This window comes from Ascaphus truei, chromosome 10 (assembly GCF_040206685.1).
Source record: "Ascaphus truei isolate aAscTru1 chromosome 10, aAscTru1.hap1, whole genome shotgun sequence".
Lineage (NCBI taxonomy): Eukaryota > Metazoa > Chordata > Amphibia > Anura > Ascaphidae > Ascaphus > Ascaphus truei.
Genome location: NC_134492.1, coordinates 59,440,593 through 59,466,704, shown reverse-complemented (window position 1 = coordinate 59,466,704; position 26,112 = coordinate 59,440,593). Strand labels below are relative to the sequence as shown.

The 26,112-nt window shown below is 51.9% G+C and overlaps 1 protein-coding gene across 2 annotated transcripts in view; it reads left to right on the top strand.

Moving 5' to 3' along the window:
• VAV3 (vav guanine nucleotide exchange factor 3) overlaps positions 1-26,112 on the top strand; it is a 229,582-nt gene that overhangs the window by 137,020 nt on the left and 66,450 nt on the right. For both annotated transcript variants that reach the window (XM_075617032.1, XM_075617033.1), the window contains exon 20: positions 25,423-25,465. In XM_075617032.1, the coding sequence (XP_075473147.1) occupies positions 25,423-25,465 (43 nt within the window). The remainder of the gene's footprint in view (positions 1-25,422; positions 25,466-26,112) is intronic.

Genomic DNA, 26,112 nt, shown 5'->3' with positions numbered 1-26,112 from the left:
AGCCAGCCACACACACGCCCAGCCAGCCAGCCACACACACGCCCAGCCAGCCACACACATGCCCAGCCAGCCACACACACGTCCAGCCAGCCAGCCACACACACGTCCAGCCAGCTACACACACGCCCAGCCACACACACGTCCAGCCACACACACGTCCAGCCAGCCACACACAAGCCCAGCCAGCCACACACACATGCCCAGCCAGCCAGCCAGCCACACACACACAGCCAGCCAGCCAGCCACACACACGCCCAGCCAGCCACGCACACGCCCAGCCAGCCAGCCACACACACGCCCAGCCAGCCACACACACGCCCAGCCAGCCACACACACACAACCAGCCAGCCACACACACGCCCAGCCAGCCACGCACACGCCCAGCCAGCCACACACACACACGCCCAGCCAGCCACACACACGCCCAGCCAGCCACACACACGTCCAGCCAGCCAGCCACACACACGTCCAGCCAGCTACACACACGCCCAGCCACACACACGTCCAGCCAGCCACACACACGCCCAGCCAGCCACACACACACGCCCAGCCAGCCACACACACACGCCCAGCCAGCCACACACACACGCCCAGTCAGCCAGCCACACACACACAGCCAGCCACACACACGCCCAGCCAGCCAGCCACACACGTCCAGCCAGCCACACACACACGCCCAGCCAGCCAGCCACACACACACAGCCAGCCACACACACACGCCCAGCCAGCCAGCCACACACACACGGCCAGCCACACACACACGGCCAGCCACACACACGCCCAGCCAGCCAGCCACACACGTCCAGCCAGCCACACACACACGCCCAGCCAGCCAGCCACACACACACAGCCAGCCACACACACGCCCAGCCAGCCACACACACGCCCAGCCAGCCACACACACGCCCAGCCAGCGACACACACGCCCAGCCAGCCACACACACGCCCAGCCAGCCACACACACGCCCAGCCAGCCACACACACGCCCAGCCAGCCACACACACGTCCAGCCAGCCACACACACGTCCAGCCAGCCACACACACGCCCAGCCAGCCAGCCACACACACGTCCAGCCAGCCACACACACACGCCCAGCCAGCCAGCCACACACACGCCCAGCCAGCCAGCCACACACACGCCCAGCCAGCCACACACACGCCCAGCCAGCCACACACACGCCCAGCCAGCCACACACACACAACCAGCCAGCCACACACACGCCCAGCCAGCCACGCACACGCCCAGCCAGCCACACACACACACACAACCAGCCAGCCACACACACGCCCAGCCAGCCACGCACACGCCCAGCCAGCCAGCCACACACACGCCCAGCCAGCCACACACACGCCCAGCCAGCCACACACACGCCCAGCCAGCCAGCCACACACACGCCCAGCCAGCCACACACACGCCCAGCCAGCCACACACACGCCCAGCCAGCCACACACACGCCCAGCCAGCCACACACACGTCCAGCCAGCCACACACACGTCCAGCCAGCCACACACACGCCCAGCCAGCCAGCCACACACACGTCCAGCCAGCCACACACACACGCCCAGCCAGCCAGCCACACACACGCCCAGCCAGCCAGCCACACACACGCCCAGCCAGCCAGCCACACACACGCCCAGCCAGCCAGCCACACACACGCCCAGCCAGCCACACACACACACACAACCAGCCAGCCACACACACGCCCAGCCAGCCACGCACACGCCCAGCCAGCCACACACACACACACAACCAGCCAGCCACACACACGCCCAGCCAGCCACGCACACGCCCAGCCAGCCAGCCACACACACGCCCAGCCAGCCACACACACGCCCAGCCAGCCACACACACGCCCAGCCAGCCAGCCACACACACGCCCAGCCAGCCACACACACGCCCAGCCAGCCACACACACGTCCAGCCAGCCACACACACGTCCAGCCAGCCACACACACGCCCAGCCAGCCAGCCACACACACGTCCAGCCAGCCACACACACACGCCCAGCCAGCCAGCCACACACACGCCCAGCCAGCCAGCCACACACACGCCCAGCCAGCCAGCCACACACACGCCCAGCCAGCCAGCCACACACACGCCCAGCCAGCCAGCCACACACACGTCCAGCCAGCCAGCCACACACACGCCCAGCCAGCCAGCCACACACACGCCCAGCCAACCAGCCACACACACGTCCAGCCAGCCAGCCACACACACATCCAGCCAGCTACACACACGCCCAGCCACACACACGTCCAGCCAGCCACACACACATGCCCAGCCAGCCAGCCACACACACACAGCCAGCCTGCCAGCCACACACACGCCCAGCCAGCCACACACACACGCCCAGCCAGCCACACACACACAGCCAGCCACACACACACCCAGCCAGCCACACACACGCCCAGCCAGCCAGCCACACACACGTCCAGCCAGCCAGCCACACACACACAGCCAGCCACACACACACGCCCAGCCAGCCAGCCACACACACGCCCAGCCAGCCAGCCACACACACGCCCAGCCAGCCAGCCACACACACGTCCAGCCAGCCAGCCACACACACGCCCAGCCAGCCAGCCACACACACGCCCAGCCAGCCAGCCACACACACGCCCAGCCAGCCACACACACGTCCAGCCAGCCAGCCACACACACGTCCAGCCAGCTACACACACGCCCAGCCACACACACGTCCAGCCAGCCACACACAAGCCCAGCCAGCCACACACACATGCCCAGCCAGCCAGCCAGCCACACACACACAGCCAGCCAGCCAGCCACACACACGCCCAGCCAGCCACGCACACGCCCAGCCAGCCAGCCACACACACGCCCAGCCAGCCACACACACGCCCAGCCAGCCACACACACACAACCAGCCAGCCACACACACGCCCAGCCAGCCACGCACACGCCCAGCCAGCCACACACACACACGCCCAGCCAGCCACACACACGCCCAGCCAGCCACACACACGTCCAGCCAGCCAGCCACACACACGTCCAGCCAGCTACACACACGCCCAGCCACACACACGTCCAGCCAGCCACACACACGCCCAGCCAGCCACACACACACGCCCAGCCAGCCACACACACACGCCCAGCCAGCCACACACACACGCCCAGTCAGCCAGCCACACACACGCCCAGCCAGCCAGCCACACACGTCCAGCCAGCCACACACACACGCCCAGCCAGCCAGCCACACACACACAGCCAGCCACACACACGCCCAGCCAGCCACACACACACGCCCAGCCAGCCAGCCAGCCACACACACACGGCCAGCCACACACACGCCCAGCCAGCCAGCCACACACGTCCAGCCAGCCACACACACACGCCCAGCCAACCAACCACACACACACAGCCAGCCACACACACGCCCAGCCAGCCACACACACGCCCAGCCAGCCACACACACGCCCAGCCAGCCACACACACGCCCAGCCAGCCACACAAACGTCCAGCCAGCCACACACACGTCCAGCCAGCCACACACACGTCCAGCCAGCCACACACACGCCCAGCCAGCCAGCCACACACACGTCCAGCCAGCCACACACACACGCCCAGCCAGCCAGCCACACACACGCCCAGCCAGCCAGCCACACACACGCCCAGCCAGCCACACACACGCCCAGCCAGCCACACACACGCCCAGCCAGCCAGCCACACACACGCCCAGCCAGCCAGCCACACACATGTCCAGCCAGCCAGCCACACACACGCCCAGCCAGCCAGCCACACATACGCCCAGCCAGCCAGCCACACACACGTCCAGCCAGCCACACACACGTCCAGCCAGCTACACACACGCCCAGCCACATACACGTCCAGCCAGCCACACACACATGCCCAGCCAGCCACACACACACAGCCAGCCAGCCAGCCACACACACGCCCAGCCAACCACACACACACGCCCAGCCAGCCAGCCACACACACACAGCCAGCCACACACACGCCCAGCCAGCCACACACACGCCCAGCCAGCCAGCCACACACACGTCCAGCCAGCCACACACACACGCCCAGCCAGCCAGCCAGCCACACACACGCCCAGCCAGCCAGCCACACACACGCCCAGCCAGCCAGCGACACACACGTCCAGCCAGCCAGCCACACACACGCCCAGCCAGCCAGCCACACACACGCCCAGCCAGCCAGCCACACACACGTCCAGCCAGCTACACACACGTCCAGCCAGCTACACACACGTCCAGCCAGCCACACACAAGCCCAGCCAGCCACACACAAGCCCAGCCAGCCACACACACATGCCCAGCCAGCCAGCCACACACACATGCCCAGCCAGCCAGCCACACACACACAGCCAGCCACACACACACGCCCAGCCAGCCACACACACACGCCCAGCCAGCCAGCCACACACACACAGCCAGCCACACACACGCCCAGCCAGCCAGCCACACACACGCCCAGCCAGCCAGCCACACACACACGCCCAGCCAGCCAGCCACACACACGCCCAGCCAGCCAGCCACACACACGCCCAGCCAGCCAGCCACACACACGCCCAGCCAGCCAGCCACACACACGCCCAGCCAGCCAGCCACACACACGCCCAGCCAGCCAGCCACACACACGCCCAGCCAGCCACACACACGTCCAGCCAGCCAGCCACACACACGTCCAGCCAGCTACACACACGCCCAGCCACACACACGTCCAGCCAGCCACACACACACACCCAGCCAGCCACACACACACACCCAGCCAGCCACACACACACGCCCAGCCAGCCAGCCACACACACACAGCCAGCCACACACACGCCCAGCCAGCCAGCCACACACGTCCAGCCAGCCACACACACACGCCCAGCCAGCCAGCCACACACACACAGCCAGCCACACACACGCCCAGCCAGCCACACACACACGCCCAGCCAGCCAGCCACACACACACGCCCAGCCAGCCAGCCACACACACACGCCCAGCCAGCCAGCCACACACACACGCCCAGCCAGCCACACACACACGCCCAGCCAGCCACACACACACGCCCAGCCAGCCACACACACACGCCCAGCCAGCCAGCCACACACACGCCCAGCCAGCCAGCCACACACACGCCCAGCCAGCCAGCCACACACACGCCCAGCCAGCCAGCCACACACACGCCCAGCCAGCCACACACACACGCCCAGCCAGCCACACACACACGCCCAGCCAGCCACACACACGCCCAGCCAGCCACACACACGCCCAGCCAGCCACACACACGCCCAGCCAGCCACACACACGCCCAGCCAGCCACACACACGCCCAGCCAGCCACACACACGCCCAGCCAGCCACACACACGCCCAGCCAGCCACACACACGCCCAGCCAGCCACACACACGCCCAGCCAGCCACACACACACACGCCCAGCCAGCCACACACACGCCCAGCCAGCCAGCCACACACGTCCAGCCAGCCACACACACGTCCAGCCAGCCACACACACGTCCAGCCAGCCACACACACGTCCAGCGCCCGCCACACACACAGCCACGCACACACGCCCAGCCAGCCACACACACGCCCAGCCAGCCACACACACGCCCAGCCAGCCACACACACGTCCAGACAGCCACACAAACACAGCCAGCCACACACAGCCAGCCACACACACGCCCAGCCAGCCACACACACGCCACGCCCAGCCACACACACGCCCAGCCAGCCACACACACACAGCCAGCCACACACGCCCAGCCAGCCACACACGCCCAGCCAGCCACACACGCCCAGCCAGCCACACACACACAGCCAGCCACACACGCCCAGCCAGCCACACACGCCCAGCCAGCCACACACGCCCAGCCAGCCACACACGCCCAGCCAGCCACACACGCCCAGCCAGCCACACACGCCCAGCCAGCCACACACACACAGCCAGCCACACACGCCCAGCCAGCCACACACGCCCAGCCAGCCACACACCCTGCCAGCCACACACGCCCAGCCAGCCACACACGCCCAGCCAGCCACACACGCCCAGCCAGCCACACACGCCCAGCCAGCCACACACGCCCAGCCAGCCACACACGCCCAGCCAGCCACACACGCCCAGCCAGCCACACACACACAGCCAGCCACACACACGCCCAGCCAGCCACACACACGCCCAGCCAGCCACACACACGCCCAGCCAGCCACACACGCCCAGCCAGACACACACGCCCAGCCAGCCACACACGCCCAGCCAGCCAGCCACACGCCCAGCCAGCCAGCCACACACGCCACGCCCAGCCAGCCACACACGCCACGCCCAGCCAGCCACACACGCCACGTCCAGCCAGCCACACACACGTCCAGCCAGCCACACACACGTCCAGCCAGCCACACACACGTCCAGCCAGCCACACACACGCCCAGCCAGCCACACACACGCCCAGCCAGCCACACACACGCCCAGTCAGCCACACACACGCCACGCCCAGCCAGCCACGCACACACGCCACACCCAGCCAGCCACGCACACACCCAGCCAGCCAAACACGCCACGCCCAGCCAGCCATGCACACAGCCAGCCACACACACTCCCAGCCACGCACACGCACACACCCAGCCACACATACACACACACACCCAGCCCTTCATCTCCCCCTGCACCCTTCATCTCCCATCAGCACCCTTCATCTCCCCTCAGCACCCTTCATCTCCCCTCAGCACCCTTCATCTCCCCTCAGCACCCTTCATCTCCCCACAGCACCCTTCATCTCCCCACAGCACCCTTCATCTCCCCACAGCACCCTTCATCTCCCCTCAGCACCCTTCATCTCCCCTCAGCACCCTTCATCTCCCCTCAGCACCCTTCATCTCCCCTCAACACCCTTCATCTCCCCTCAGCACCCTTCATCTCCCCTCAGCACCCTTCATCTCCCCTCAGCACCCTTCATCTCCCCTCAGCACCCTTCATCTCCCCTCAGCACCCTTCATCTCCCCTCAGCACCCTTCATCTCCCCACAGCACCCTTCATCTCCCCTCAGCACCCTTCATCTCCGCTCTGCACCCTTCATCTCCGCTCTGCACCCTTCATCTCCGCTCTGCACCCTTCATCTCCCCTCAGCACCCTTCATCTCCCCTCAGCACCCTTGAAAGCACCCCCCCCCCCGTCCCCCACCAATGCCTACCAGATCGCGGCAGCAGCAGCGGTTTGAGCGTCCCAGCGTCCCAGCGGCCCTGTTCGCCACAGTTTTACAGCCAATTCGCCACAAGTGGCGAATGGCGACAGGGTTGCCCACCCTGGATCTAGACCCACCATTACACCAGGTTTATTTCCTTTGTTTAGGAGAAAGTTGGTCATGTATACAGATGGGTGGATAAAACTCACATTTTTGACCTTACTAACCAATACGAAAGGAAGTAGCGCAGATACATGCTATAATCATTTTATTTGTATAGGTTTCAGTGAAGCACTGTATTTGATTTATACATTCTGTAATCTGTGCTCCAGCTAATGTTGCATTATCCTTCCCTGTCTAAACTGAATATAAATATAAGTACAAAAAAAATAAAATGTCCATGACCCTGAAATTGTTCCCTTTAAAGCCCCTGACAGCTGGGAAATAGACCTGGTATAAATGACATCCCCATTAATTCTGCAGTGAGCCTGCCTGCCTCCCCCAGGGGTACCGTTCCCCCGCGCAGGGATTACCTCGCAGCGCTGCACCTCTCCATCTGCTCGAGATGTCCAAACAGGGACCCCCGCACCAGAATTATTTCCAGAATCCCCTCCTGCTGGAACTGGTCACACACACACATAATAAGCACACATCTAATACTGTAAGGGGATTGTTCCAGTGAAAGACACGTGTGTCCTGGTAATAGCAGCAGTGCTAGTGTTAAACCCCTTGCACATGGCCTAGCACAGGGGTGCGCAAAGGTTTTGCTGGGTGCCCCCCTGCCTGGGTGCCCAGCGCTCCCCCCCCCTCAGTTACAACCCAGCGTCAAATAACATTGCGGGTCATTTGACGCGCGTTGTCATATATATATATTCATCCGTCTATTCAGTTTTGATTATTAAAGCTCGGCTAACACGGTACCGATACCTACACACACACACACACACACACACACACACACACACACACACACACACACACACACACACACACACACAGCCACACACAGCCACACACAGCCACACACAGCCACACACAGCCACACACACACACAGCCACACACACACACACACACACACACACACGTATCAAGGACCAGTAAAGAGACAGCAAACTGCACGGGGTTAATCCAAAAAATTGTATTCAAGACATAGACCCACGTAAGCCGACGTATCGTCCCACATGGAGACCTTCTTCAGGGCCGTGCATACATATATATATATAGAGAGAGAGAGAACAACATTACATTCTCACGTCCGGTAAAGGAAGATGGCGCTCAGATCAGTATAGGCAAAAAGGCTGCATTAGGCATCAATACAAAGTGAACAGGCCGCCCAATCCGATGTTTCGGCTCCGGAGTGGAACCTTTCCAAGGGGGGTGCTTATATATACAGTACACACATACACACACACACACACACACACACACACATACGCACACACACACACAGATATACATATACCTACACAGATATACATATACCTACACAGATATACATATACCTACACAGATATATATATACACACACAGATATACATATACCTACACAGATATACATATACCTACACAGATATACATATACCTACACAGATATACATATACCTACACAGATATACATATACCTACACAGATATACATATACCTACACAGATATACATATACCTACACATATATACATATACCTACACAGATATACATATACCTACACAGATATACATATACCTACACAGATATACATATACCTACACAGATATACATATACCTACACAGATATACATATACCTACACAGATATACATATACCTACACAGATATACATATACCTACACAGATATACATATACCTACACACCTGAGAAAGAAGAGAGGACTCTTTAAAAGCTTGTCTTGTAATACCTCTTTTATTTCGACTAAAAATTGATATCACCTAATACTGAAGTACTCATTACTCTGCACTATCGCTACTGGATTAACATGGCTATTTCCATTTAATACATGTATATATATATATATATATATATATTCCAAAAGACTATTCATGGTCCCAAGACTCAACAAAGTATCCGGACGTTCCTCCTTCTCCTTCCGTGCACCCCAAAACTGGAACAACCTACCAGAGACTCTCATATCCACCACCAGCTTAAGTTCTTTCAAATCTAAGGCTGTCTCACACTTTAATCTGGTCTGTAACTGTTTCATACGCTCATAATATATATTTTCTTTAACTGTGCATGCAATGTCTTGTATATAAATGTATACCTTGTTCATTTATGTAACTGTATTTGTAACCATGTATTATTTGTTTTACTCTGTGCCCAGGACATACTTGAAAACGAGAGGTAACTCTCAATGTATTACTTCCTGGTAAAATATTTTATAAATAAATAAATAAAAATAATATATATATATATATATATATACACACATCAGTAGGAGAATAAAGATGGGATGGAGCACATTTGGAAGAAAAAAGACAATTTTACAAAGGAACCTTCCCCTGCGCCTCTGGGAGGAGGGTGTTGGACCCGTGTACCCTGCCCACGCTCACGTACGGGATGTGACACTTGGACCCTAAATGCGAAGATAATTCAGAAGCTTCACACAGCGCAGAGATGCATGCTGGGTATTACCCAAAGAGACCGGAACAAGAATTAATGTGTTTGAAACCAAACACAAGTGTGTGACATCATCACACGGGGGAAGAATTAAAATGGCGGTGGGATGGACATATCGCAAGAAGAAATGACCACCGTGGGACAAAGATGGAACTCAACTGGATTGCAAGAGAGATTAAAAGGCTGAGACACCCAAAGTAAGATGGGAGGATGGGATGAGACAATGTGAGGGAGCGACGTGGAGAAGAGAGGCTGTAACCGCAGCACCTGGGAGATCATTGGGGAGGCTTCATCCAGCAGTGGGGAGACACGGGCTGGAGAGGATGGGATGAGACAATGTGTGGGAGCGACGTGGAGAAGAGAGGCTGTAACCGCAGCACCTGGGAGATCATTGGGGAGGCTTCATCCAGCAGTGGGGAGACACGGGCCGGAGAGGATGGGGATGAGACAATGTGTGGGAGCGACGTGGAGAAGAGGCTGTAACCGCAGCAGCTGGGAGATCATTGGGGAGGCTTCATCCAGCAGTGGGGAGACACGGGCTGAAGGTGACGATGAAATATGACCATCAATATGCCCGGTGCACAGCCAGGGAGACTTTGCATGGGAGCGATGATAAGTCTCACGGGAGACTTTCCTTATTAGAACCCCCCATGTTTCGGGGCGTATTTGGGACCTTTATGGGGTCTGAGTATATATTTTCTTTTATATGACTCCCCCATTTCAAAGGCTGTGACAGTACTACTAGACATCGCCTCCCTGCAACGAAAGCTCCGCTTAGTATTTCAGCCCTGTATGTGCAAGCCGTACACATGGGAATAATCCCCCTGACGGGTGTAGATTATCTGGTTAATAAATAGCAGCTAGAAGCGAGAGACGTGATTCTAAACTCCGGACATTCTACTGCCATCCGACTGAGAGACAGAACCTGGAATCGCAATCCCATTCAAATGATGTGACTGGCAGCAAAGCTGTATCTTAAGAGGGTCGTCCCTTTACAGTCGATGGGTGAACTGTTGTGTGTAAGGGGTAATCCCATTAAAGTCTATAGGGGCAGTTGATGTGTGTGAGAGGGTGATCCTATTACAGTTTATGGGATCTGCTGATGTGTGTAAGGGGGTGATCCTATTAAAGTCTATGGGGGAGCTGATGTGTGTAAGAGGCTGATCCTATTAAAGTCTATGGGGGCAGATAATGTGAGTAAGGGGGTGATCTTATTACAGTCTATGGGGCAGATAATGTGTGTAAGGGGGTGATGCTATTACAGTCTATGGGGCAGATGATGTGAATAAGGGGGTGATCCTATTACAGTCTATGGGGCAGATAATGTGCGTAAGGGGGTGATACTATTACAGTCTATGGGGCAGATAATGTGTGTAAGGGGGTGATCCTATTACAGTCTATGGGGCAGATAATGTGTGTAAGGGGGTGATGCTATTACAGTCTATGGGGCAGATAATGTGAGTAAGGGGGTGATCCTATTACAGTCTATGGGGCAGATAATGTGTGTAAGGGGGTGATCCTATTACAGTCTATGGGGCAGATAATGTGTGTAAGGGGGTGATACTATTACAGTCTATGGGGCAGATAATGTGTGTAAGGGGGTGATCCTATTACAGTCTATGGGGCAGATAATGTGAGTAAGGGGGTGATCCTATTACAGTCTATGGGGCAGATAATGTGTGTAAGGGGGTGATGCTATTACAGTCTATGGGGCAGATAATGTGAGTAAGGGGGTGATCCTATTACAGTCTATGGGGCAGATAATGTGTGTAAGGGGGTGATGCTATTACAGTCTATGGGGCAGATAATGTGAGTAAGGGGGTGATCCTATTACAGTCTATGGGGCAGATAATGTGTGTAAGGGGGTGATGCTATTACAGTCTATGGGGCAGATAATGTGTGTAAGGGGGTGATCCTATTACAGTCTATGGAGGCAGATGATGTGTGTAAGGGGGTGACCCTATTACAGTCTATGGGGGCAGATAATGTGTGTAAGGGGGTGATCCTATTACAGTCTATGGGGCAGATGATGTGAGTAAGGGGGTGATCCTATTACAGTCTATGGGGGCAGATGATGTATGTAAGGGGGTGATCCTATTACAGTCTATGGGGGCCGATAATGTGTGTAAGGGGGTGATCCTATTACAGTCTATGGGGCAGATAATGTGTGTAAGGGGGTGATCCTATTACAGTCTATGGGGCAGATAATGTGTGTAAGGGGGTGATCCTATTACAGTCTATGGGGCAGATAATGTGTGTAAGGGGGTGATCCTATTACAGTCTATGGGGCCCGATAATGTGTGTAAGGGGGTGATCCTATTACAGTCTATGGGGCAGATAATGTGTATAAGGGGGTGATCCTATTACAGTCTACGGGGCAGATAATGTGTGTAAGGGGGTGATCCTATTACAGTCTATGGGGCAGATGATGTGAGTAAGGGGGTGATCCTATTACAGTCTATGGGGCAGATGATGTGAGTAAGGGGGTGATACTATTACAGTCTATGGGGCAGATAATGTTTGTAAGGGGGTGATCCTATTACAGTCTATGGGGGCAGATAATGTGTGTAAGGGGGTGATCCTATTACAGTCTATGGGGCAGATAATGTTTGTAAGGGGTTGATGCTATTACAGTCTATGGCGGCAGATAATGTGTGTAAGGGGATGATCCTATTACAGTCTATGGGGCAGATAATGTGTGTAAGGGGCTGATCCTATTACAGTCTATGGGGCAGATAATATGGGGCAGAAGATGTGAGTAAGGGGGTGATCCTATTACAGTCTATGGAAGCAGATAATGTGTGTAAGGGGGTGATCCTATTTCAGTCTGTGGAAGCAGATAATGTGTGTAAGGGGGTGATCCTATTACAGTCTATGGGGCAGATAATGTGTGTAAGGGGGTGATGCTATTACAGTCTATGGGGGCAGATGATGTGAGTAAGGGGGTGATCCTATTACAGTCTATGGGGCAGATAATGTGTGTAAGGGGGTGATCCTATTACAGTCTATGGGGGCAGATGATGTGTGTAAGGGGGTGATCCTATTACAGTCTATGGGGCAGATGATGTGTGTAAGGGGGTGATCCTATTACAGTCTATGGGGGCAGATAATGTGTGTAAGGGGGTGATCCTATTACAGTCTATGGGGCAGATAATGTTAGTAAGGGGGTGATCCTATTACAGTCTATGGGGCAGATAATGTGTGTAAGGGGGTGATCCTATTACAGTCTATGGGGCAGATAATGTTTGTAAGGGGTTGATGCTATTACAGACTATGGGGGCAGATAATGTGTGTAAGGGGGTGATGCTATTACAGTCTATGGGGCAGATAATGTGTGTAAGGGGCTGATCCTATTACAGTCTATGGGGCAGATAATGTGAGTAAGGGGGTGATCCTATTACAGTCTATGGGGGCAGATGATGTGTGTAAGGGGGTGATCCTATTACAGTCTATGGGGGCAGATAATGTGTGTAAGGGGGTGATCCTATTACAGTCTATGGGGGCAGATAATGTGTGTAAGGGGTTGATGTTATTACAGTCTATGGGGGCAGATAATGTGTGTAAGGGGGTGATGCTATTACAGTCTATGGGGCAGATAATATGGGGCAGAAGATGTGAGTAAGGGGGTGATCCTATTACAGTCTATGGAAGCAGATAATGTGTGTAAGGGGGTGATCCTATTTCAGTCTGTGGGGCAGATAATGTGTGTAAGGGGGTGATGCTATTACAGTCTATGGGGGCAGATGATGTGTGTAAGGGGGTGATCCTATTACAGTCTATGGGGCAGATAATGTGTGTAAGGGGGTGATCCTATTACAGTCTATGGGGGCAGATAATGTGTAAGGGGGTGATCCTATTACAGTCTATGGGGCAGATAATGTGTGTAAGGGGGTGATCCTATTACAGTCTATGGGGCAGATAATGTGTGTAAGGGGGTGATCCTATTACAGTCTATGGGGGCAGATAATGTGTGTAAGGGGTTGATGTTATTACAGTCTATGGGGGCAGATAATGTGTGTAAGGGGGTGATGCTATTACAGTCTATGGGGCAGATAATATGGGGCAGAAGATGTGAGTAAGGGGGTGATCCTATTACAGTCTATGGAAGCAGATAATGTGTGTAAGGGGGTGATCCTATTACAGTCTATGGGGCAGATAATGTGTGTAAGGGGGTGATGCTATTACAGTCTATGGGGGCAGATGATGTGAGTAAGGGGGTGATCCTATTACAGTCTATGGGGCAGATAATGTGTGTAAGGGGGTGATCCTATTACAGTCTATGGGGGCAGATAATGTGTGTAAGGGGGTGATCCTATTACAGTCTATGGGGCAGATAATGTGTGTAAGGGGGTGATCCTATTACAGTCTATGGGGCAGATAATGTGTGTAAGGGGGTGATCCTATTACAGTCTGTGGGAGCAGATAATGTGTGTAAGGGGGTGATCCTATTACAGTCTATGGGGCAGATAATGTGTGTAAGGGGGTGATCCTATTACAGTCTATGGGGCAGATAATGTGTGTAAGCGGGTGATCCTATTACAGTCTATGGGGCAAATAATGTGTGTAAGGGGGTGATCCTATTACAGTCTATGGGGGCAGATAATGTGTGTAAGGGGGTGATGCTATTACAGTCTATGGGGCAAATAATGTGTGTAAGGGGGTGATCCTATTACAGTCTATGGGGGCAGATAATGTGTGTAAGGGGGTGATCCTATTACAGTCTATGGGGCAGATAATGTGTGTAAGGGGGTGATCCTATTACAGTCTATGGGGCAGATAATGTGTGTAAGGGGTTGATGTTATTACAGTCTATGGGGGCAGATAATGTGTGTAAGGGGGTGATGCTATTACAGTCTATGGGGCAGATAATATGGGGCAGAAGATGTGAGTAAGGGGGTGATCCTATTACAGTCTATGGAAGCAGATAATGTGTGTAAGGGGGTGATCCTATTACAGTCTATGGGGCAGATAATGTGTGTAAGGGGGTGATGCTATTACAGTCTATGGGGGCAGATGATGTGAGTAAGGGGGTGATCCTATTACAGTCTATGGGGCAGATAATGTGTGTAAGGGGGTGATCCTATTACAGTCTATGGGGCAGATAATGTGTGTAAGGGGGTGATGCTATTACAGTCTATGGGGCAGATAATGTGTGTAAGGGGGTGATCCTATTACAGTCTATGGGGGCAGATAATGTGTGTAAGGGGTTGATGTTATTACAGTCTATGGGGGCAGATAATGTGTGTAAGGGGGTGATGCTATTACAGTCTATGGGGCAGATAATATGGGGCAGAAGATGTGAGTAAGGGGGTGATCCTATTACAGTCTATGGAAGCAGATAATGTGTGTAAGGGGGTGATCCTATTACAGTCTATGGGGCAGATAATGTGTGTAAGGGGGTGATGCTATTACAGTCTATGGGGGCAGATGATGTGAGTAAGGGGGTGATCCTATTACAGTCTATGGGGCAGATAATGTGTGTAAGGGGGTGATCCTATTACAGTCTATGGGGGCAGATAATGTGTGTAAGGGGGTGATCCTATTACAGTCTATGGGGCAGATAATGTGTGTAAGGGGGTGATCCTATTACAGTCTATGGGGCAGATAATGTGTGTAAGGGGGTGATCCTATTACAGTCTGTGGGAGCAGATAATGTGTGTAAGGGGGTGATCCTATTACAGTCTATGGGGCAGATAATGTGTGTAAGGGGTGATGCTATTACAGTCTATGGGGCAGATAATGTGTGTAAGCGGGTGATCCTATTACAGTCTATGGGGCAAATAATGTGTGTAAGGGGGTGATCCTATTACAGTCTATGGGGGCAGATAATGTGTGTAAGGGGGTGATCCTATTACAGTCTATGGGGCAGATAATGTGAGTAAGGGGGTGATCCTATTACAGTCTATGGGGCAGATAATGTTTGTAAGGGGGTGATCCTATTACAGTCTGTGGGAGCAGATAATGTGTGTAAGGGGGTGATCCTATTACAGTCTATGGGGCAGATAATGTGTGTAAGGGGGTGATCCTATTACAGTCTATGGGGCAGATAATGTGAGTAAGGGGGTGATCCTATTACAGTCTATGGGGCAGATAATGTGTGTAAGGGGGTGATCCTATTACAGTCTATGGGGCAGATAATGTGAGTAAGGGGGTGATGCTATTACAGTCTGTGGGGCAGATAATGTGTGTAAGGGGGTGATCCTATTACAGTCTATGGGGCAGATAATGTGAGTAAGGGGGTGATCCTATTACAGTCTATGGAGGCAGATGATGTGTGTAAGGGGGTGACCCTATTACAGTCTATGGGGGCAGATAATGTGTGTAAGGGGGTGATCCTATTACAGTCTATGGGGCAGATGATGTGAGTAAGGGGGTGATCCTATTACAGTCTATGGGGGCAGATGATGTATGTAAGGGGGTGATCCTATTACAGTCTATGGGGGCAGATAATGTGTGTAAGGGGTTGATCCTATTACAGTCTATGGGGGCAGATGATGTGTGTAAGGGGGTGATCCTATTACAGTCTATGGGGGCAGATAATGTGTGTAAGGGGGTGATCCTATTACAGTCTATGGGGGCAGATAATGTGTGTAAGGGGTTGATGTTATTACAGTCTATGGGGGCAGATAATGTGTGTAAGGGGGTGATGCTATTACAGTCTATGGGGCAGATAATATGGGGCAGAAGATGTGAGTAAGGGGGTGATCCTATTACAGTCTATGGAAGCAGATAATGTGTGTAAGGGGGTGATCCTATTTCAGTCTGTGTGTAAGGGGGTGATGCTATTACAGTCTATGGGGGCAGATGATGTGTGTAAGGGGGTGATCCTATTACAGTCTATGGGGCAGATAATGTGTGTAAGGGGGTGATCCTATTACAGTCTATGGGGGCAGATAATGTGTGTAAGGGGTTGATGTTATTACAGTCTATGGGGGCAGATAATGTGTGTAAGGGGGTGATGCTATTACAGTCTATGGGGCAGATAATATGGGGCAGAAGATGTGAGTAAGGGGGTGATCCTATTACAGTCTATGGAAGCAGATAATGTGTGTAAGGGGGTGATCCTATTTCAGTCTGTGGGGCAGATAATGTGTGTAAGGGGGTGATCCTATTACAGTCTGTGGGGCAGATAATGTGTGTAAGGGGGTGATGCTATTACAGTCTATGGGGGCAGATGATGTGTGTAAGGGGGTGATCCTATTACAGTCTATGGGGCAGATAATGTGTGTAAGGGGGTGATCCTATTACAGTCTATGGGGGCAGATAATGTGTAAGGGGGTGATCCTATTACAGTCTATGGGGCAGATAATGTGAGTAAGGGGGTGATCCTATTACAGTCTATGGGGCAGATAATGTGTGTAAGGGGGTGATCCTATTACAGTCTATGGGGGCAGATAATGTGTGTAAGGGGTTGATGTTATTACAGTCTATGGGGGCAGATAATGTGTGTAAGGGGGTGATGCTATTACAGTCTATGGGGCAGATAATATGGGGCAGAAGATGTGAGTAAGGGGGTGATCCTATTACAGTCTATGGAAGCAGATAATGTGTGTAAGGGGGTGATCCTATTACAGTCTATGGGGCAGATAATGTGTGTAAGGGGGTGATGCTATTACAGTCTATGGGGGCAGATGATGTGAGTAAGGGGGTGATCCTATTACAGTCTATGGGGCAGATAATGTGTGTAAGGGGGTGATCCTATTACAGTCTATGGGGCAGATAATGTGTGTAAGGGGGTGATGCTATTACAGTCTATGGGGGCAGATAATGTGAGTAAGGGGGTGATCCTATTACAGTCTATGGGGCAGATAATGTGTGTAAGGGGGTGATCCTATTACAGTCTATGGGGGCAGATAATGTGTGTAAGGGGGTGATCCTATTACAGTCTATGGGGCAGATAATGTGTGTAAGGGGGTGATCCTATTACAGTCTATGGGGCAGATAATGTGTGTAAGGGGGTGATCCTATTACAGTCTGTGGGAGCAGATAATGTGTGTAAGGGGGTGATCCTATTACAGTCTATGGGGCAGATAATGTGTGTAAGGAGTGATGCTATTACAGTCTATGGGGCAGATAATGTGTGTAAGCGGGTGATCCTATTACAGTCTATGGGGCAAATAATGTGTGTAAGGGGGTGATCCTATTACAGTCTATGGGGGCAGATAATGTGTGTAAGGGGGTGATCCTATTACAGTCTATGGGGCAGATAATGTGTGTAAGGGGGTGATCCTATTACAGTCTATGGGGCAGATAATGTGTGTAAGGGGGTGATCCTATTACAGTCTATGGGGGCAGATAATGTGTGTAAGGGGTTGATGTTATTACAGTCTATGGGGGCAGATAATGTGTGTAAGGGGGTGATGCTATTACAGTCTATGGGGCAGATAATATGGGGCAGAAGATGTGAGTAAGGGGGTGATCCTATTACAGTCTATGGAAGCAGATAATGTGTGTAAGGGGGTGATCCTATTACAGTCTATGGGGCAGATAATGTGTGTAAGGGGGTGATGCTATTACAGTCTATGGGGGCAGATGATGTGAGTAAGGGGGTGATCCTATTACAGTCTATGGGGCAGATAATGTGTGTAAGGGGGTGATCCTATTACAGTCTATGGGGGCAGATAATGTGTGTAAGGGGGTGATCCTATTACAGTCTATGGGGCAGATAATGTGTGTAAGGGGGTGATCCTATTACAGTCTATGGGGCAGATAATGTGTGTAAGGGGGTGATCCTATTACAGTCTGTGGGAGCAGATAATGTGTGTAAGGGGGTGATCCTATTACAGTCTATGGGGCAGATAATGTGTGTAAGGGGTGATGCTATTACAGTCTATGGGGCAGATAATGTGTGTAAGCGGGTGATCCTATTACAGTCTATGGGGCAAATAATGTGTGTAAGGGGGTGATCCTATTACAGTCTATGGGGGCAGATAATGTGTGTAAGGGGGTGATCCTATTACAGTCTATGGGGCAGATAATGTGAGTAAGGGGGTGATCCTATTACAGTCTATGGGGCAGATAATGTTTGTAAGGGGGTGATCCTATTACAGTCTGTGGGAGCAGATAATGTGTGTAAGGGGGTGATCCTATTACAGTCTATGGGGCAGATAATGTGTGTAAGGGGGTGATCCTATTACAGTCTATGGGGCAGATAATGTGAGTAAGGGGGTGATCCTATTACAGTCTATGGGGCAGATAATGTGTGTAAGGGGGTGATCCTATTACAGTCTATGGGGCAGATAATGTGAGTAAGGGGGTGATGCTATTACAGTCTGTGGGGCAGATAATGTGTGTAAGGGGGTGATCCTATTACAGTCTATGGGGCAGATAATGTGAGTAAGGGGGTGATCCTATTACAGTCTGTGGGAGCAGATAATGTGTGTAAGGGGGTGATCCTATTACAGTCTGTGGGGCAGATGATGTGTGTAAGGGGGTGATCCTATTACAGTCTGTGGGGCAGATGATGTGTGTAAGGGGGTGATCCTATTACAGTCTGTGGGGCAGATGATGTGTGTAAGGGGGTGATCCTATTACAGTCTGTGGGAGCAGATAATGTGTGTAAGGGGGTGATCCTATTACAGTCTGTGGGGCAGATAATGTGTGTAAGGGGGTGATCCTATTACAGTCTATGGAAGCAGATAATGTGTGTAAGGGGGTGATCCTATTTCAGTCTGTGGGGCAGATAATGTGTGTAAGGGGGTGATGCTATTACAGTCTATGGGGGCAGATGATGTGTGTAAGGGGGTGATCCTATTACAGTCTATGGGGCAGATAATGTGTGTAAGGGGGTGATCCTATTACAGTCTATGGGGGCAGATAATGTGTGTAAGGGGTTGATGTTATTACAGTTTATGGGGGCAGATAATGTGTGTAAGGGGGTGATGCTATTACAGTCTATGGGGCAGATAATATGGGGCAGAAGATGTGAGTAAGGGGGTGATCCTATTACAGTCTATGGAAGCAGATAATGTGTGTAAGGGGGTGATCCTATTTCAGTCTGTGGGGCAGATAATGTGTGTAAGGGGGTGATGCTATTACAGTCTATGGGGGCAGATGATGTGTGTAAGGGGGTGATCCTATTACAGTCTATGGGGCAGATAATGTGTGTAAGGGGGTGATCCTATTACAGTCTATGGGGGCAGATAATGTGTAAGGGGGTGATCCTATTACAGTCTATGGGGCAGATAATGTGTGTAAGGGGGTGATCCTATTACAGTCTATGGGGCAGATAATGTGTGTAAGGGGGTGATCCTATTACAGTCTATGGGGCAGATAATGTTTGTAAGGGGTTGATGCTATTACAGACTATGGGGGCAGATAATGTGTGTAAGGGGGTGATGCTATTACAGTCTATGGGGCAGATAATGTGTGTAAGGGGCTGATCCTATTACAGTCTATGGGGCAGATAATGTGAGTAAGGGGGTGATCCTATTACAGTCTATGGGGGCAGATGATGTGTGTAAGGGGGTGATGCTATTACAGTCTATGGGGCAGATAATGTGTGTAAGGGGGTGATGCTATTACAGTCTATGGGGCAGATAATGTGTGTAAGGGGGTGATCCTATTACAGTCTATGGGGCAGATAATGTGTGTAAGGGGGTGATCCTATTACAGTCTATGGGGGCAGATAATGTGTGTAAGGGGGTGATCCTATTACAGTCTATGGGGGCAGATAATGTGTGTAAGGGGTTGATGTTATTACAGTCTATGGGGGCAGATAATGTGTGTAAGGGGGTGATGCTATTACAGTCTATGGGGCAGATAATATGGGGCAGAAGATGTGAGTAAGGGGGTGATCCTATTACAGTCTATGGAAGCAGATAATGTGTGTAAGGGGGTGATCCTATTTCAGTCTGTGGGGCAGATAATGTGTGTAAGGGGGTGATGCTATTACAGTCTATGGGGGCAGATGATGTGTGTAAGGGGGTGATCCTATTACAGTCTATGGGGCAGATAATGTGTGTAAGGGGGTGATCCTATTACAGTCTATTGGGGCAGATAATGTGTGTAAGGGGTTGATGTTATTACAGTCTATGGGGGCAGATAATGTGTGTAAGGGGGTGATGCTATTACAGTCTATGGGGCAGATAATATGGGGCAGAAGATGTGAGTAAGGGGGTGATCCTATTACAGTCTATGGAAGCAGATAATGTGTGTAAGGGGGTGATCCTATTTCAGTCTGTGGGGCAGATAATGTGTGTAAGGGGGTGATCCTATTACAGTCTATGGGGCAGATAATGTGTGTAAGGGGGTGATCCTATTACAGTCTATGGGGGCAGATAATGTGTGTAAGGGGTTGATGTTATTACAGTCTATGGGGGCAGATAATGTGTGTAAGGGGGTGATGCTATTACAGTCTATGGGGCAGATAATATGGGGCAGAAGATGTGAGTAAGGGGGTGATCCTATTACAGTCTATGGGGCAGATAATGTGTGTAAGGGGGTGATCCTATTACAGTCTATGGGGGCAGATAATGTGTAAGGGGGTGATCCTATTACAGTCTATGGGGCAGATAATGTGTGTAAGGGGGTGATCCTATTACAGTCTATGGGGCAGATAATGTGTGTAAGGGGGTGATCCTATTACAGTCTATGGGGGCAGATAATGTGTGTAAGGGGTTGATGTTATTACAGTCTATGGGGGCAGATAATGTGTGTAAGGGGGTGATGCTATTACAGTCTATGGGGCAGATAATATGGGGCAGAAGATGTGAGTAAGGGGGTGATCCTATTACAGTCTATGGGGCAGATAATGTGTGTAAGGGGGTGATGCTATTACAGTCTATGGGGGCAGATGATGTGAGTAAGGGGGTGATCCTATTACAGTCTATGGGGCAGATAATGTGTGTAAGGGGGTGATCCTATTACAGTCTATGGGGGCAGATAATGTGTGTAAGGGGGTGATCCTATTACAGTCTATGGGGCAGATAATGTGTGTAAGGGGGTGATCCTATTACAGTCTATGGGGCAGATAATGTGTGTAAGGGGGTGATCCTATTACAGTCTGTGGGAGCAGATAATGTGTGTAAGGGGGTGATCCTATTACAGTCTATGGGGCAGATAATGTGTGTAAGGGGGTGATGCTATTACAGTCTATGGGGCAGATAATGTGTGTAAGCGGGTGATCCTATTACAGTCTATGGGGCAAATAATGTGTGTAAGGGGGTGATCCTATTACAGTCTATGGGGGCAGATAATGTGTGTAAGGGGGTGATCCTATTACAGTCTATGGGGCAGATAATGTGAGTAAGGGGGTGATCCTATTACAGTCTATGGGGCAGATAATGTTTGTAAGGGGGTGATCCTATTACAGTCTGTGGGAGCAGATAATGTGTGTAAGGGGGTGATACTATTACAGTCTATGGGGCAGATAATGTGTGTAAGGGGGTGATCCTATTACAGTCTATGGGGCAGATAATGTGAGTAAGGGGGTGATCCTATTACAGTCTATGGGGCAGATAATGTGTGTAAGGGGGTGATCCTATTACAGTCTATGGGGCAGATAATGTGAGTAAGGGGGTGATGCTATTACAGTCTGTGGGGCAGATAATGTGTGTAAGGGGGTGATCCTATTACAGTCTATGGGGCAGATAATGTGAGTAAGGGGGTGATCCTATTACAGTCTGTGGGAGCAGATAATGTGTGTAAGGGGGTGATCCTATTACAGTCTGTGGGGCAGATGATGTGTGTAAGGGGGTGATCCTATTACAGTCTGTGGGGCAGATGATGTGTGTAAGGGGGTGATCCTATTACAGTCTGTGGGGCAGATGATGTGTGTAAGGGGGTGATCCTATTACAGTCTGTGGGAGCAGATAATGTGTGTAAGGGGGTGATCCTATTACAGTCTGTGGGGCAGATAATGTGTGTAAGGGGGTGATCCTATTACAGTCTATGGAAGCAGATAATGTGTGTAAGGGGGTGATCCTATTTCAGTCTGTGGGGCAGATAATGTGTGTAAGGGGGTGATGCTATTACAGTCTATGGGGGCAGATGATGTGTGTAAGGGGGTGATCCTATTACAGTCTATGGGGCAGATAATGTGTGTAAGGGGGTGATCCTATTACAGTCTATGGGGGCAGATAATGTGTGTAAGGGGTTGATGTTATTACAGTTTATGGGGGCAGATAATGTGTGTAAGGGGGTGATGCTATTACAGTCTATGGGGCAGATAATATGGGGCAGAAGATGTGAGTAAGGGGGTGATCCTATTACAGTCTATGGAAGCAGATAATGTGTGTAAGGGGGTGATCCTATTTCAGTCTGTGGGGCAGATAATGTGTGTAAGGGGGTGATGCTATTACAGTCTATGGGGGCAGATGATGTGTGTAAGGGGGTGATCCTATTACAGTCTATGGGGCAGATAATGTGTGTAAGGGGGTGATCCTATTACAGTCTATGGGGGCAGATAATGTGTAAGGGGGTGATCCTATTACAGTCTATGGGGCAGATAATGTGTGTAAGGGGGTGATCCTATTACAGTCTATGGGGCAGATAATGTGTGTAAGGGGGTGATCCTATTACAGTCTATGGGGGCAGATAATGTGTGTAAGGGGTTGATGTTATTACAGTCTATGGGGGCAGATAATGTGTGTAAGGGGGTGATGCTATTACAGTCTATGGGGCAGATAATATGGGGCAGAAGATGTGAGTAAGGGGGTGATCCTATTACAGTCTATGGAAGCAGATAATGTGTGTAAGGGGGTGATCCTATTACAGTCTATGGGGCAGATAATGTGTGTAAGGGGGTGATGCTATTACAGTCTATGGGGGCAGATGATGTGAGTAAGGGGGTGATCCTATTACAGTCTATGGGGCAGATAATGTGTGTAAGGGGGTGATGCTATTACAGTCTATGGGGGCAGATGATGTGTGTAAGGGGGTGATCCTATTACAGTCTATGGGGCAGATAATGTTTGTAAGGGGGTGATCCTATTACAGTCTGTGGGAGCAGATAATGTGTGTAAGGGGGTGATCCTATTACAGTCTATGGGGCAGATAATGTGTGTAAGGGGGTGATCCTATTACAGTCTATGGGGCAGATAATGTGAGTAAGGGGGTGATCCTATTACAGTCTATGGGGCAGATAATGTGTGTAAGGGGGTGATCCTATTACAGTCTATGGGGCAGATAATGTGAGTAAGGGGGTGATGCTATTACAGTCTGTGGGGCAGATAATGTGTGTAAGGGGGTGATCCTATTACAGTCTATGGGGCAGATAATGTGAGTAAGGGGGTGATCCTATTACAGTCTGTGGGAGCAGATAATGTGTGTAAGGGGGTGATCCTATTACAGTCTGTGGGGCAGATGATGTGTGTAAGGGGGTGATCCTATTACAGTCTGTGGGAGCAGATAATGTGTGTAAGGGGGTGATCCTATTACAGTCTATGGGGGCAGATAATGTGTGTAAGGGGGTGATCCTATTACAGTCTGTGGGGCAGATAATGTGTGTAAGGGGGTGATCCTATTACAGTCTGTGGGGCAGATAATGTGTGTAAGGGGGTGATCCTATTACAGTCTGTGGGGCAGATAATGTGTGTAAGGGGGTGATCCTATTACAGTCTGTGGGGCAGATGATGTGTGTAAGGGGGTGATCCTATTACAGTCTGTGGGGCAGATAATGTGTGTAAGGGGGTGATCCTATTACAGTCTGTGGGGCAGATAATGTGTGTAAGGGGGTGATCCTATTACAGTCTGTGGGGCAGATAATGTGTGTAAGGGGGTGATCCTATTACAGTCTGTGGGGCAGATGATGTGTGTAAGGGGGTGATCCTATTACAGTCTATGGGGGCAGATGATGTGTGTAAGGGGGTGATCCTATTACAGTCTGTGGGGCAGATGATGTGTGTAAGGGGGTGATGCTATTACAGTCTATGGGGGCAGATGATGTGTGTAAGGGGGTGATCCTATTACAGTCTGTGGGGCAGATGATGTGAGTAAGGGGGTGATCCTATTACAGTCTATGGGGGCAGATGATGTGAGTAAGGGGGTGATCCTATTATAGTCTATGGGGGCAGATGATGTGTGTAAGGGGGTGATCCTATTACAGTCTGTGGGGCAGATGATGTGAGTAAGGGGGTGATCCTATTACAGTCTATGGGGGCAGATGATGTGTGTAAGGGGGTGATCCTATTACAGTCTGTGGGGCAGATAATGTGTGTAAGGGGGTGATCCTATTACAGTCTGTGGGGCAGATAATGTGTGTAAGGGGGTGAACCTATTACAGTCTGTGGGGCAGATGATGTGTGTAAGGGGGTGATCCTATTACAGTCTGTGGGGCAGATAATGTGTGTAAGGGGGTGATCCTATTACAGTCTGTGGGGCAGATAATGTGTGTAAGGGGGTGATCCTATTACAGTCTGTGGGGCAGATGATGTGTGTAAGGGGGTGATCCTATTACAGTCTGTGGGGCAGATGATGTGTGTAAGGGGGTGATCCTATTACAGTCTGTGGGGCAGATGATGTGTGTAAGGGGGTGATCCTATTACAGTCTGTGGGGCAGATGATGTGTGTAAGGGGGTGATCCTATTACAGTCTGTGGGGCAGATGATGTGTGTAGGGGGTGATCCTATTACAGTCTGTGGGGCAGATAATGTGTGTAGGGGGGATATGGAGTTGGTAAAGTGACTGGCGTTGACATCTTATACTTTTTCTTTCTTTAGAAACGAAACGGACTTCGGAAAATGACTAAACACGCGGATCCAGGTTTGTTTCCCTTGTCACTGTCAGACCCGGCCTGTTCTGTCACTGTCAGACCCGGCCTGTTCTGTCACTGTCAGACCCGGCCTGTTCTGTCACTTTTAGACCCGGCCTGTTCCGTCACTGTCAGACCCGGCCTGTTCTGTCACTTTTAGACCCGGCCTGTTCCGTCACTGTCAGACCCGGCCTGTTCTGTCACTGTCAGACCCGGCCTGTTCTGTCACTGTCAGACCCGGCCTGTTCTGTCACTGTCAGACCCGGCCTGTTCTGTCACTTTTAGACCCGGCCTGTTCTGTCACTTTTAGACCCGGCCTGTTCTGTCACTGTCAGACCCGGCCTGTTCCGTCACTGTCAGACCAGGCCTGTTCTGTCACTGTCAGACCCGGCCTGTTCTGTCACTGTCAGACCCGGCCTGTTCTGTCACTGTCAGACTAGGCCTGTTCTGTCACTGTCAGACCCGGCCTGTTCTGTCACCGTCAGACCTGGCCTGTTCTGTCACTGTCAGACCCGGCCTGTTCTGTCACTGTCAGACTAGGCCTGTTCTGTCACTGTCAGACCCGGCCTGTTCTGTCACCGTCAGACCCGGCCTGTTCTGTCACCGTCAGACCCGGCCTGTTCTGTCACCGTCAGACCCGGCCTGTTCTGTCACCGTC